We start from the raw sequence: 12,028 nt of genomic DNA on the forward strand, positions 1-12,028 counted from the left end.
AAATAGTACTATTTTAATTAATCCCAAACTTTGAAAGAGAATTGTGGGAAAACTACAAAGTTTTTCCTTAAAGCTCCAACGACTGTTTAATAAAATAATCCTTCTGAATCTAATGAGACTATCCAGAAGGTCGTATCTCTTATAGTCTCCGAGATCCGGCATTTTTAGAGGCCAATTTTAGGGTAAAAAAAATCGTTACTGTAGTTCCTTGCTGGTTCAATTATTATGGCTGATATATAAATCCAAATTAGCACATTCACCTTCCATATACTGCTGATTCTGGTTATTATTTAGCTGTTTCTTATATTGATTCTTAAATCTTATTTTTCCCAACGAAGGACCAATAAAAACTTCTCCAAATAAAATATTCAGTAATTACAGTAAAATGAAATCCTGCAGTATTCCTCCACTCATTTATTAAACATTAAGTTTTTTAAAATTCCCGACATGTTTCGGCACAGTGGTGTCCATCATCATATCAAAAAATCCTCTATTTATTACTATTGTTTTTTTTTTAATTTTATTTGTTTACATTCTGTTCTTGACAAGGAGCGTATGTCTGATACCAATTTTAAACCATTTTTTTTCCATGACGATGGACACCACTGTGCCCGAAACATGTCGGGAATTTTAAAGAATTTAATGTTTAATAAATAAGTGGAGGGAGAGTGCAGGGTTTTCATTTTACCTTAATCTACGACTCCGCTGCAAGTATGGACTATTTCTTCACTATTCACTAATTATAGTGATTCACTATTTAGTAATTATTTATGGAAAATAACCAATTTTAGTAGAATTAAAGAATAAGAGCGAGAGACGTGACCCGATTGCTATGAAGAACAAGGAGCGACTCATGTCTATTTTACTCTTCTTAATAGGCAAAAATAAATCTTATAAATATGAAGTAATTAGATGATACTGAAGCGAAGTTTCATAAGTTTTGGTTGAGTTAGAATTAACCTATTGGTCGGTTATTAGCCGGGGTTTTAAACACTTTATATCCTAATACAATTACACTTTTCACACTACTACAAAACAAACCTTCTCACATTAAAAAATCTGAATAATATCATCGTTCTCTTTCTTTCATATGCCCTAAGGAGAGGCGACAAAATCCTTATAGAACCGACTGAAAATTGCGAAAACCGAATGCGAACATCCCTCTAGGCGACTAGCGCATTCTACAAATAAATTATTCGTTTCAAACTTGCAAAATGCACGTTGCTGAAATTAAAAATACATCGCTCATCTTTTGTTGTCCTTCTTTTGCACATTAGAGCGACTGGCTTTCTTTCTTTCTCTTTTAGCGAATTGTGTAATCGCGTGGAGCCGCAATCAAGTTTTCTTTTACGAGACAAATTTACTGTATATATAGAGAAAATTACTTAACATATATATATATATATTTTTTTAAATAAAATTTCAGTTCGAAACTGTTGGGGTTCATTTGTGAGCTGGTGGAGACCTCGCAGACCGTACAGCAGCACATGATCCAGAACCGGGGATTTTTGGTGATCAGTTTTATGCTGCAACGATCGTCCAGAGACCATCTCACCATCGATGTTCTGGGGTCGTTTTTAAGTTTGACAAAGTATTTGGTTACTTGTCTTAGTGCCAATAGTGAACTGTTGTTGAAACAGGTGAGAAAATGTGTAAAAAATAAAGTGTAATTTGCCTTTAGAGCAAAATTATGCTTATACTCTTGCATGATTTATATAATTTACCCAAAAAAAAAATTGTTTTTTTTAATTTTCTCTAAAGTCTTTTGTTCCCTGTAATTATGAAACCCTCATACTTATCCATGCATGTATTGATAATTTTAGCCTGCGTTCTGGGTTGAGAGTCTCCCTTTGAAGTTTTATTATGAATGGGGGGCAAGAGGGGTTTTATTAAAAAAAAAACAAATATAAATTTATTTTAATGAAAAACTTGTGTCAATGATATTTTAAAATTTATCAACATGTGATTTGCAATTGAGCACTAAAAATTGTAAAAATGTGCATAATTTAATTGGATCTGATGAACGTTTCTTAAAAATTTAATAAACTTGGATTAAAATGCTTAATTATTTAGAATTATGCATAACTTAATTGGATACGATGGTTATTTTATTAATTTTTTTTTAAACTTGTGTACTGTATTAATAATTAAAAAAAATAATAAATTGCGTACTTTCATTCGATTAGAAGAAGATTTATGAAACAAATTATAAATTTGAAATTAAATAATATGCATAACTTTATTGTTTTTTTTATTCAACGATTTTTAAGTAAATTTTTGGTTTTTTTGGATAAATTAATTTGGATAATTTTTTTTTTAATTTTTGGAACTATGTTATTAAATTAAATATTGAAAATATATTTTCTGGAAAAACATTGTTTTTCATCAAAAGACCCCTACACCCCCCACCCACCCCAAACACTTGCCCAGTGAGAAATTCTTTTGAAAAATCACCATTTTTGGTTCACAATATCTAATCTAATAAATAGCACTGTTTTTGTATTAAATATTTATTAATATACATATATATAATTATATGAAATGTAAATAAACAAACTGTATTATTAGATTAGATATTAACGACGAAACCAGTTGCTATTCATGCATATTATTTTGAAAAACAATGATTTTTGAAAACATTGTCTTACTGGTAAGTTGTGTGGGGTGGGTGGGGGGGGTAAGGGTAAAGTTAAAGGAAAATGTTTTTTTTGCAGAAAATAATTGCCTGAGAAAAAAATGGTTTTTAATAAAATTTTAGGTATTAAAAAATTTATAGTTTTTGTATCTAAACTTTTCTCACATAACCTCAAAGTGTTAAACGTGTTAACGAGTTAAACGTGCAAAAACCATATTTTATTTCTCGAAAGCAAAATGACCCCGGTATCACATATGATTGTGATATAGTATCTATGATCACATAAAAAAAATATTTAAAGAGTCAAATTAATTAAAAATAATAAGTAAAAATTAATAGTGTAAAAATTTAATTCATTTTTAGTAAAAAGGACCTTTTAAAAGTTTTTTATAATTTTCAAGATTTCACTTGCAGATTGCGAAGTAGAAATCTGAAAATTATAAAAGTATGCATAACTTAACTGGATCTGAGAAACGTTTCTTAAAAAGTTCAGTAAATGGTGACTTTGGGCTTAAAATATCTAAAAAATTGAAAAAATAATATACACACTATTATTAAATACAAAAATATGAAAATTGAAATTATATATAATTCTTAATTTTATGTGAATTTTTGTTAAAAAATTCTTTATTTTCCAGAAAACCTATCGAACTATAGAAAATTTTTTTTAAATAAATAAATTTTGATTATATCTCCTATGGTTCAGTTAATGATAAAACTCTCTCGTAATTAGAGGAATGAAGGGTAAAAGGGGGGTAAACTGTATATTAAAAAGAAACAATACAGGACAAAAAAGAGACAACCAAATTGAATTAACCCCCCCTCCCCGGGATCAAGATAAATTAAAATGGGCCGATGGGATTTAGAAGGAAAACACGCCCGTCTCGTGTACCGGGATTTACAAAACGGGATCGCCCGGAATAGGCGACATTCCTGCCCTAATGCGAAACAATATGTTCGATTGAACGTCGCTCCTGGGAATCCCGATTGTCCCTTACGACGGATAGGATGAAGGAGCGAGAGAGAGAAACAAAAGGCATCCAGGTACAACTTAAGGGTTATCCTGGAATTATTTTGTTTTTCAATTTCAGCTGTTAGAGAGAGAGAGTGAAGAAGTTGAGTGAATTGCTTAGAGTGACAGTTGGTAAACAATAAAATGAAAGAGGCGTAAATAGAGTGCTTAGAACTAGATAAAAATTTAAAAAGATGGAAAAATTTAAGATAAATTCAAAAGTGCCAAAAAATGCATTTTTTAAAAAATCATCAAATTTTATTGGCACATGCTATTTAAAACATAATTATTTAAAATCGTGCATTATTTTTAAAATGTCTAAGATGTTGATTAAAAGTTGGCACCTTTAAAATTTATGAAAATCACAGTTGTATCCAATAAAGTTATGCACATTTTTTAATCTTAAATTTTTCTAAACCGTTACTTGATCCAGTTAGGTTACGCATATTTAAATAAGTTTGAAGTTTTTATGCAAATATGCACGTGAAATTTTTAAGAAATTAAGATTTTTTCACTTAAAATGGTGGACAGGTTTGAAAAACAACTGATAATAATTTAAATTGTCAAGACATCATAATTTCTCAATTTATTTTTTTTATTAAACTTAAGAATTATTTAATTTATTTCTTATTGAACTTTATAAGAAACGTTTCTCAGATCCAGTTAAGTTATGCATACTTTTATAACTTTCAGATTTTTAATTCAAAATATGCATGTCAAACTTTGACAATTATAAATTCTTATGGCATACGCTATTTCTGAGGTTTTTTTTGGCACTTAAAATAGTGGGCGTAGCGACATTTTTGAATGTCTAATTAAGAATTTAAAATTTTGAAATTCCTATAGAAAGTTTGTATTGAGATTATTTCTTATGAAAAAAAATCTGACATTTGAGATTTTTTTGAAACATTAATTTTTGCCTTTTTTTTGTTATTTTAGGTGGTCAGATGTTGAAACTTTGATTTTTTTGTATAACTTCAGGAATTTAATTTTCATTTTTTGGGATATTCAATTAGTAAACTTTATTTTTTTATATGGTAAGTATTTAAAAAAAAATAGTTTTTGATTAAAAATAAACGAAAAAATTGAAAATTTTTTTTTAAATTCAAAAAATCACAACATCTTATGCCATTTAAAAAATATTTTTATTTAAAAAATAGAGAATTATCTTTAAAAGATTTAAACATTTACATTTTTAAAATATATTAAATTAACAAATGTATCCAATTAAATTATGTATAGTTTTTAATCTTAAGGTATGTTTATCTGAAATTTACAACGCATTTTAAAGAAACGTTCCTCACATCCAATTAAGTTATGCATATTTTTATAATTTTTAATTGCAAATATACAACTCAAATTTTGAAAAGTTGTAAAATCCTCGTGGCATGAGCCTTTTTTAAAGTTTTTTCACTTCAACTGAGGGACTGTTCCATATTTTTAAAAAAAGTCATTAAAAAGAATTGAATTTTCGAAATTCGTTTAAAAATTTTGCAATGAATTGAAATATTGAAAATATTGAAAAGTCTAAAATATAATTTTTTTTATGAATGAATGAATTTTTCACTTAAGTATTAAAAATCTGCAGTTTTCACTTTTTGTTTAAATTTATTATTTTTATAATTTTTTCGTGATATTTAATTGGTTAAAAATCCTAACGATTTTTTTTTCAAGTTTTTTAATCAAAATTAAAAACTTTAAAATTCTATTGACCACGCAAAAAACAGATATTCATAATATAAAATCATACAAATTTTGTTTTATAAATTAAAAAATATGAAAAAAATAATGTTAACTCTTTAATTGCTAAAATTTTAATTTTTCTTTAAATTTGTTAAATATTAATTTTTTTGATTAAAAAAACATAAAATTAAAAACGTAGATATTTGTAATTCAAAAGAAAACTAAAAAATTGTAAGTTTATTAAAAAATTTGAATTTTCAAAATTCCTTTAGGATTTTTGCAGTGAATTTAAGAAATATTGAACAGTCTAAAATAATATTTTTTTATGAGCATTATTTTTTTCATAAATGTATATTTTTATTATTCACTTAAATCTTAAAAATTTGCAGTTTTAACTATTTATTATTTTTATAATTTTTTTGTGATATTTAATTGGTTAAAGTCTATTTTTTTACTAAAATATTTTAAATAAAAAAATAAAAATTAAAAATTTTAAGATTTTATTGGCCGAAATTAAACTTGTGAAATTACACTTAAAAATTTAAAAAATACATTAACTCAGATATTCATAATATAAGAAACCGCGAAATTGTACAAATTTTGTATTGTAATTTAAAAAATAAGAAAAATTATAATATTTGACAAAAAAAAATTTTTTTTTAATTAATGTAAACTTTTTCATTTTTTTAAAATATTTTTTTTTTTATTTTTTTCAACGCAATATTTTTAATTAATTTAATTCTTTAATTGATAAAATTTAAATTTTTCTTCAAATTTGTCGAATATTTATTTTTTTCAATAAAAAAACATAAAATTAAAAACGTAGTTCAAAACAAAACTAAAAAATTGAAATATTTGAAATCCTCTTAAGACGTCTTAAGAAAATCAGAGTCGTCTCCAATTAAGTTATGCATATTTTTTAATTTTTAATTATTTTAATCTTAAATATTTAGGGCATAATTTTTTTTAAAAAAACGTTCGTCAAACCCAATTAAGTTATGCATATTTTTATAATTTTTAAGTTTTTAATTTCAAATATGCTTCTCAAATTTAGACAATTTATTATAGGCTTTTATATAAGTGGTTACCTTCAGTTTAAATCGGAGACAATTTTCAAAATTTTGTTTCTATAAAAAAGATAAAAATCACCATAAAAGTCCAAAAATAAACATTAATAAAGAGTAATAAGTTGCTGCTTAATCTGTGAAAAAATTCAATTTCTCAATTAAATTTAAATCCGCTGTGAAACATGTTGAGGCCTCCTATTACCACATATCGTATGCATGAATTCTGCACTATTTACACTAGTTTCAATTAAATCTAAATAAAGGCCATAAACATCATCTGCAAAACTAAAATGTCATAAACCAAGAGTTACCTGTAATTCTATTTAATTCTATTTTTTAAGTTTTTCTTTCTAAAAGGTGTTTATAAAAAAAGAGATATACATTTTCAATTTTCAATCTATTAAAATTTTTTGCGAATACTCTCTTCAAACTATCAAATAATTGTCAAAATACATCCATGGGTAAGTACGGGGAACAGCAAGAAATAAGGTTGATCTAGTTATTTTACGTTTCATTTTTGACCTGGCAGCTGTTAGATCACGTACTATTCAATCCCGCCCTGTGGATTTACACCCCGGCACCGGTCCAGGCGAGACTTTACTCCTATTTGGCCACCGAGTTCCTCTCGGACACCCAAATCTACTCCAACGTACGAAGGGTGTCCACCGTACTTCAAACCGTACACACCCTAAAGTATTATTACTGGGTGGCGAACCCTAGATCCAAGAGCGGAATTTACCCTAAAGGGCTCGGTAGGTTTATACTTAAAAATAATCGATTTCTTAATAACTCAGTGCGTTTTAAGATGGTCCCAGGCCAGCCCAGAAAGACATTCTGGCCATAAGAGCTTACATCCTGCTCTTCCTCAAGCAGCTGATTATGATCGGCAACGGAATCAAAGAGGACGAACTCCAAAGTGTCCTGAACTACTTAACGACCGTGCATGAGGACGAGAACCTCCACGACGTCCTGCAAATGTTGATTTCCTTAATGTCCGAGCATCCCTCTTGTATGGTGCCGGCTTTCGACGCTAAGCAAGGGGTCAGGACGATTTTTAAGCTTTTAGCTATGGAAAGTCAGCTGATACGGCTGCAAGCTTTGAAGCTTTTAGGGTTTTTCTTGAGCAGAAGCACCCACAAGAGGAAATACGACGTTATGAGTCCGCACAACTTGTACACCTTGTTGGCGGATCGGTTGTTGTTGAACGAGGAGTCTCTTACGCTACCCACTTATAACGTTTTATACGAGATTATGACGGAACACATTAGTCAGCAGATACTTTACACCAGACACCCGGAACCTGAGTCGCACTTTAGACTGGAGAATCCTAGTAAGTTCCTCATGGTTTTTAATAAGTTTTAGGATCTTAATGTCGAGTGTTATATTTTTTAGTGATCCTTAAAGTGGTCGCGACCCTTATACGACAATCGAAGCAAACGGATCAGCTGTTGGAGGTGAAAAAACTTTTCTTATCGGACATGACGTTGCTCTGTAACAACAACAGAGAAAACCGAAGAACCGTACTTCAGATGTCGGTGTGGCAAGAGTGGCTCATAGCGATGGCCTATATCCATCCGCAGAACACTGAGGAACAAAAATTGTCGGATATGGTTTACGCTTTGTTTAGGATGCTGTTGCACCATGCCATTAAGTATGAGTATGGGGGATGGAGGGTGTGGGTTGATACGTTGGCTATAGTCCATTCTAAGGTTAGTAAAACTCACTTTCACCCATTTTTTCTAATGTCGGTGAGATAGGGAAATAAAAATGATTTTTTTGTGACAAAAATTGTGAAAAATGAAAAATCTCAAACTTTAGAGGCCTACATCTCAGCTTCTATGGGTCCTATCAGAAAAATTCTAACGATTCTGTCTTAGTTTTGTCCTTCTAAATCCAACGAGACCATCCGCAAGATCGTAGCTCTAATATTAGCCGACATATCGCATTTTTACGGCCCATTTTTGAGCTCAAAAACGAGTAAGAAAAATGACTTTTTCCGAATTTTCAAAGTGCTCTCATTCCGTTATTACTGGTCGAATCTTGGTATAGGCCGGTGTTTTCGTAATGTAGGTCATGGGAATAAGTCGCTGGTATAGTTAGTTCAAACTCGAAAAAAATCAATTTTTAGTGAAAAATTCGATACGGGGGGTGTACCTAAAAAATGAAATAAAAGTATTAGTTTTTTTTTTTTTAGAAAATAATTATAATAAAAATTAGTTTTTAGAAAATATTAGTTTTTTTTTCTTGAATTCTTTTCAACGTAATATTTTTAATTCTTTAATTGCTAAAATTTTAATTTTTCTTTAACTTTGTTGAATTTTTATTTTTTTGACTAGAAAAACATACAATTATAAACGTAGATATTCGTAATTTAAAATAAAAAATAAAAAATTAAAATATTTAAAATTTTCTTCTGAGTCGACTCCAATTAAGTTTTGCATATTTTTTCATTATTTCAATCTTAAATATTTAAGGCATAATTTTTTTTAAAAAAACGTTCGTTAAACCCAATTAAGTTATGCATATCTTTATAATCTTGAACTTTTCAATTCCAAATATGCTTCTCAAATTTAGATTCCCAAACTTTGGAGGTCGATATCTCGGCTTCTATGGACACTATCAGGAAAATTCCAACGGTTCTGTCTTAGTTTCATCCTTCTGAATCCAACGAGACCATCCACAAGATTGTACCTCTTATATTAGCTGAAATCTCGCATTTTTAGGGCCCATTTTTGGCCTCAAAAACGAGGTCGATAAATGACTTTTTCTGAATTTTCAAAGTGCTCTCATTCCGTTATTTCTTGTCAAATCTTGCTATAACCCGGTGTTTTTGTAATGTAGGTGATGGGAATAAGCCGTTGGTACAGTAAGTTCGAATTCAAAAAAAATCAATTTTTACTGAAAAATTCGATACGGGGGGAAAATGAGAAATCCCAAACTTTGAAGGTCGATATCTCGGCTTCTATGGCCACCATCGGGAAAATTCCAACAGGTCTGTCTTAATTTCGCCTTTCTGAATCCAACGAGACCATCCGCATGGTCGTACCTCTCCTCCGATAACAAAAAAATCAATAATTGCAGGTGTCTTACGAAGAATTCAAACTGCAATTCTCGCAAGTGTACGAGCACTACGAGCGTCATCGTGCTGACCAAATAACCGATCCGCTAGTCAGACAACAGCACCCGATCAGTACCATTTCGGGGTGGCACGGTCAACCCCCGCAGACGATGCACAACGGGTGCAACACGGACGACGATTGGCACCACGACGTACGTCCGACCATCAGAGAAATCGAACTGAACGAGAACGACAAGAGCGAACAAGTATGCAGCTGCGACTACAACTCCACAATATCCGAGGGTAGTCCGGTCTCGTATATGGCGAAACACGAGGACAGTGAGGGAGTGAGTTTAGATTCACGGACTAGTGACTTGTATAGTGACAATAAAATCGGGAAAGAGTCGCCGTATTCGCGAGACGACGATGCGGGTTCGCCGTTGTGCAATGGAGTGCACACCGGGGCGAGTAGCACGAGCTTCGGAAGTCCCACTAAAGTGGAGTTCAGTGAGGAGCAACAAAAGAGCCAAATCATCGAGGAAATCGTGCAAGAAATCCTGGCCAAGTCCGAGAAGCTGCTGGAGGAGCAACTCATTTGCTCAAAAGACGAATCCAGACCTACAGAAGTCCAGGAATTGAACAGTAAAAACGTTGAGCTAAATAAAACTGCCAAAGATGCGGATCTGGTTGACCCAATTAGTCCGGTTAAAAGTATCGAAAAGGGTGAACTAATCGACAGCGAGTCCGAACGTTATTTAACACCAACGGAAGAGTTAAACGCGACGAAAACCCAAGACAATGGTGATAATAGCGGTGACGCGAACGCGATAGTGACGTTAAACGAGGAGGGTCAAGGTGACGTTAGTGATAAGCATACCGTTAGTGATAGTGAACTTACTACTAATAATTTTGTGCCAATTGTTGAAAATAGTGCTGTGCCAGTAGAAATAGAGCCGTCCAACCAAACAAACAATTCTAGTCTAATTAAGGATGAACCGAACGTTCCAACGGGCACCGCATTGGAAGCAAATGAGATAACAGATGAAGAAGAAGAAGTGCCTACCGTAGAAAAAATTCCAACGATTTCGCAATACTGTGATCCTAGCTATTCTACTGCTGCTGCTAGTAACGCGTCTCCTCCGGACGTCGTTGCTGACGTTAGTCCTAAGAGGGAGATGATGCGTGCGGCTGAGGTGGTGGTGCCTCACGGTGGTGAGGTGAGAAGGAGGGTCAGTTTGCCGACCAATCATATGGAGTCGCAGACTCAGGAAGATCGTACGAGTAGTTCACACGTGCCTCAAGCTTCGCCTCAGCGACGACCACGGAGCGCCTCGATTTCCACCCAAGTCGATTCGAATCAATTTGGTGAGTATTTGAGGTTTTTATAATTTTAGGAATGTGTTGATCATGTACAATTGAGTTATGCCAGCAATTAAACACTCTATGTGTGTGTCGATTGAGTATATTGACTCGCGTTTCAGACTCTATCAAGTTTCTGTTAAGAATTAAGTTGAGGATTTAATTTCGTTTTTATACAAAGTGTTTTCCGCATATCGCCAAAATTTGCAGCATACACCCTAGAATTATTGCCTAAAGTCCGAAATTTCGATTTCTTTGCATTTAACCTTCATTTTTTATCACAGAATCAGGAGATCAAATTGGTTTATCGAGTTCAAAGGAATTTTTACAAAATCTAATTTATGGTCCTTCGAGCTGGATTATTATTAAATTTAATTTTTTGACCTGGACTAAATTAGATGTTTAATCCTTAATCCTATCCGAGTAAAATTTTTGATCTATAAAAGCAAATTTTTCTTTAATTTAATTTTTGGTTGTTTGAGTTGGATTTTTTAAAATAATATAATATATAATAATATTTCGTTTTAAGTCAGAATTTTAATAAATTTAATTTTTTTTGTGGATTTTTAGTCCTTCAATCCGGACTTTTATTAAATTGATCTTTTTATCCTCATTTTTTGATTTTTCAAGTCACAATTTTAATAAATTAAATTATTTGTTCACTGAGCCGGATTTTTTTTAATAAATGCATATTCCAGATTTTTAGTCCTTGGAGGCGATTTTTTAGTGAATTTCATGTTTTTTACCACTTTTTTATTGTTTTATCGCCATTCTTCATAAATTATTTTCTTTGGTTATATATGTGACGTTTTTAATTAATATCATATTTAATTAATATTATAATTGTTAGTCCTTCGAACTGATTTTTTTTAAATTAATATTAAATACCAGATTTTTGGAGGCAAATTGCAAATAACCAAAGGAGGGAAAAGAGTAAACTCAAAGTCCAAGTCTCATAAATCAGCGTCTATTAAAGGTTCACCGCATTAGGGCATCATCTTTTGGCATTAAAGCATCATTTTTTGGTTCTCAATTCCCATTTTCAACAAATTCAATTTGTGATCCTTCGAGTCGGATTTGTATATAATTAAATTTAGGTCCTTGGTTTTTAGTCTTTTGAAATGTTTTTTTGATAAATTTAATTTTTTTTGTCGATTTTTGGTCCTTGTGGGCAAATTTTTAATTAATTTAATTTTTTGAGTCAATTATTGGTC

General features: G+C 31.1%; 1 protein-coding gene across 6 annotated transcripts in view; it reads left to right on the top strand.

The window, feature by feature from the left end:
- LOC126737822 (neurobeachin) overlaps window positions 1–12,028 on the top strand; it is a 529,789-nt gene that overhangs the window by 228,911 nt on the left and 288,850 nt on the right. For all 6 annotated transcript variants that reach the window (XM_050442884.1, XM_050442885.1, XM_050442880.1 and 3 more), the window contains exons 13-17: window positions 1,427–1,640; window positions 6,927–7,149; window positions 7,203–7,727; window positions 7,790–8,106; window positions 9,479–10,820. In XM_050442884.1, the coding sequence (XP_050298841.1) occupies window positions 1,427–1,640; window positions 6,927–7,149; window positions 7,203–7,727; window positions 7,790–8,106; window positions 9,479–10,820 (2,621 nt within the window). The remainder of the gene's footprint in view (window positions 1–1,426; window positions 1,641–6,926; window positions 7,150–7,202; window positions 7,728–7,789; window positions 8,107–9,478; window positions 10,821–12,028) is intronic.

The sequence above is a fragment of the Anthonomus grandis genome, chromosome 6 (assembly GCF_022605725.1).
Source record: "Anthonomus grandis grandis chromosome 6, icAntGran1.3, whole genome shotgun sequence".
Lineage (NCBI taxonomy): Eukaryota > Metazoa > Arthropoda > Insecta > Coleoptera > Curculionidae > Anthonomus > Anthonomus grandis.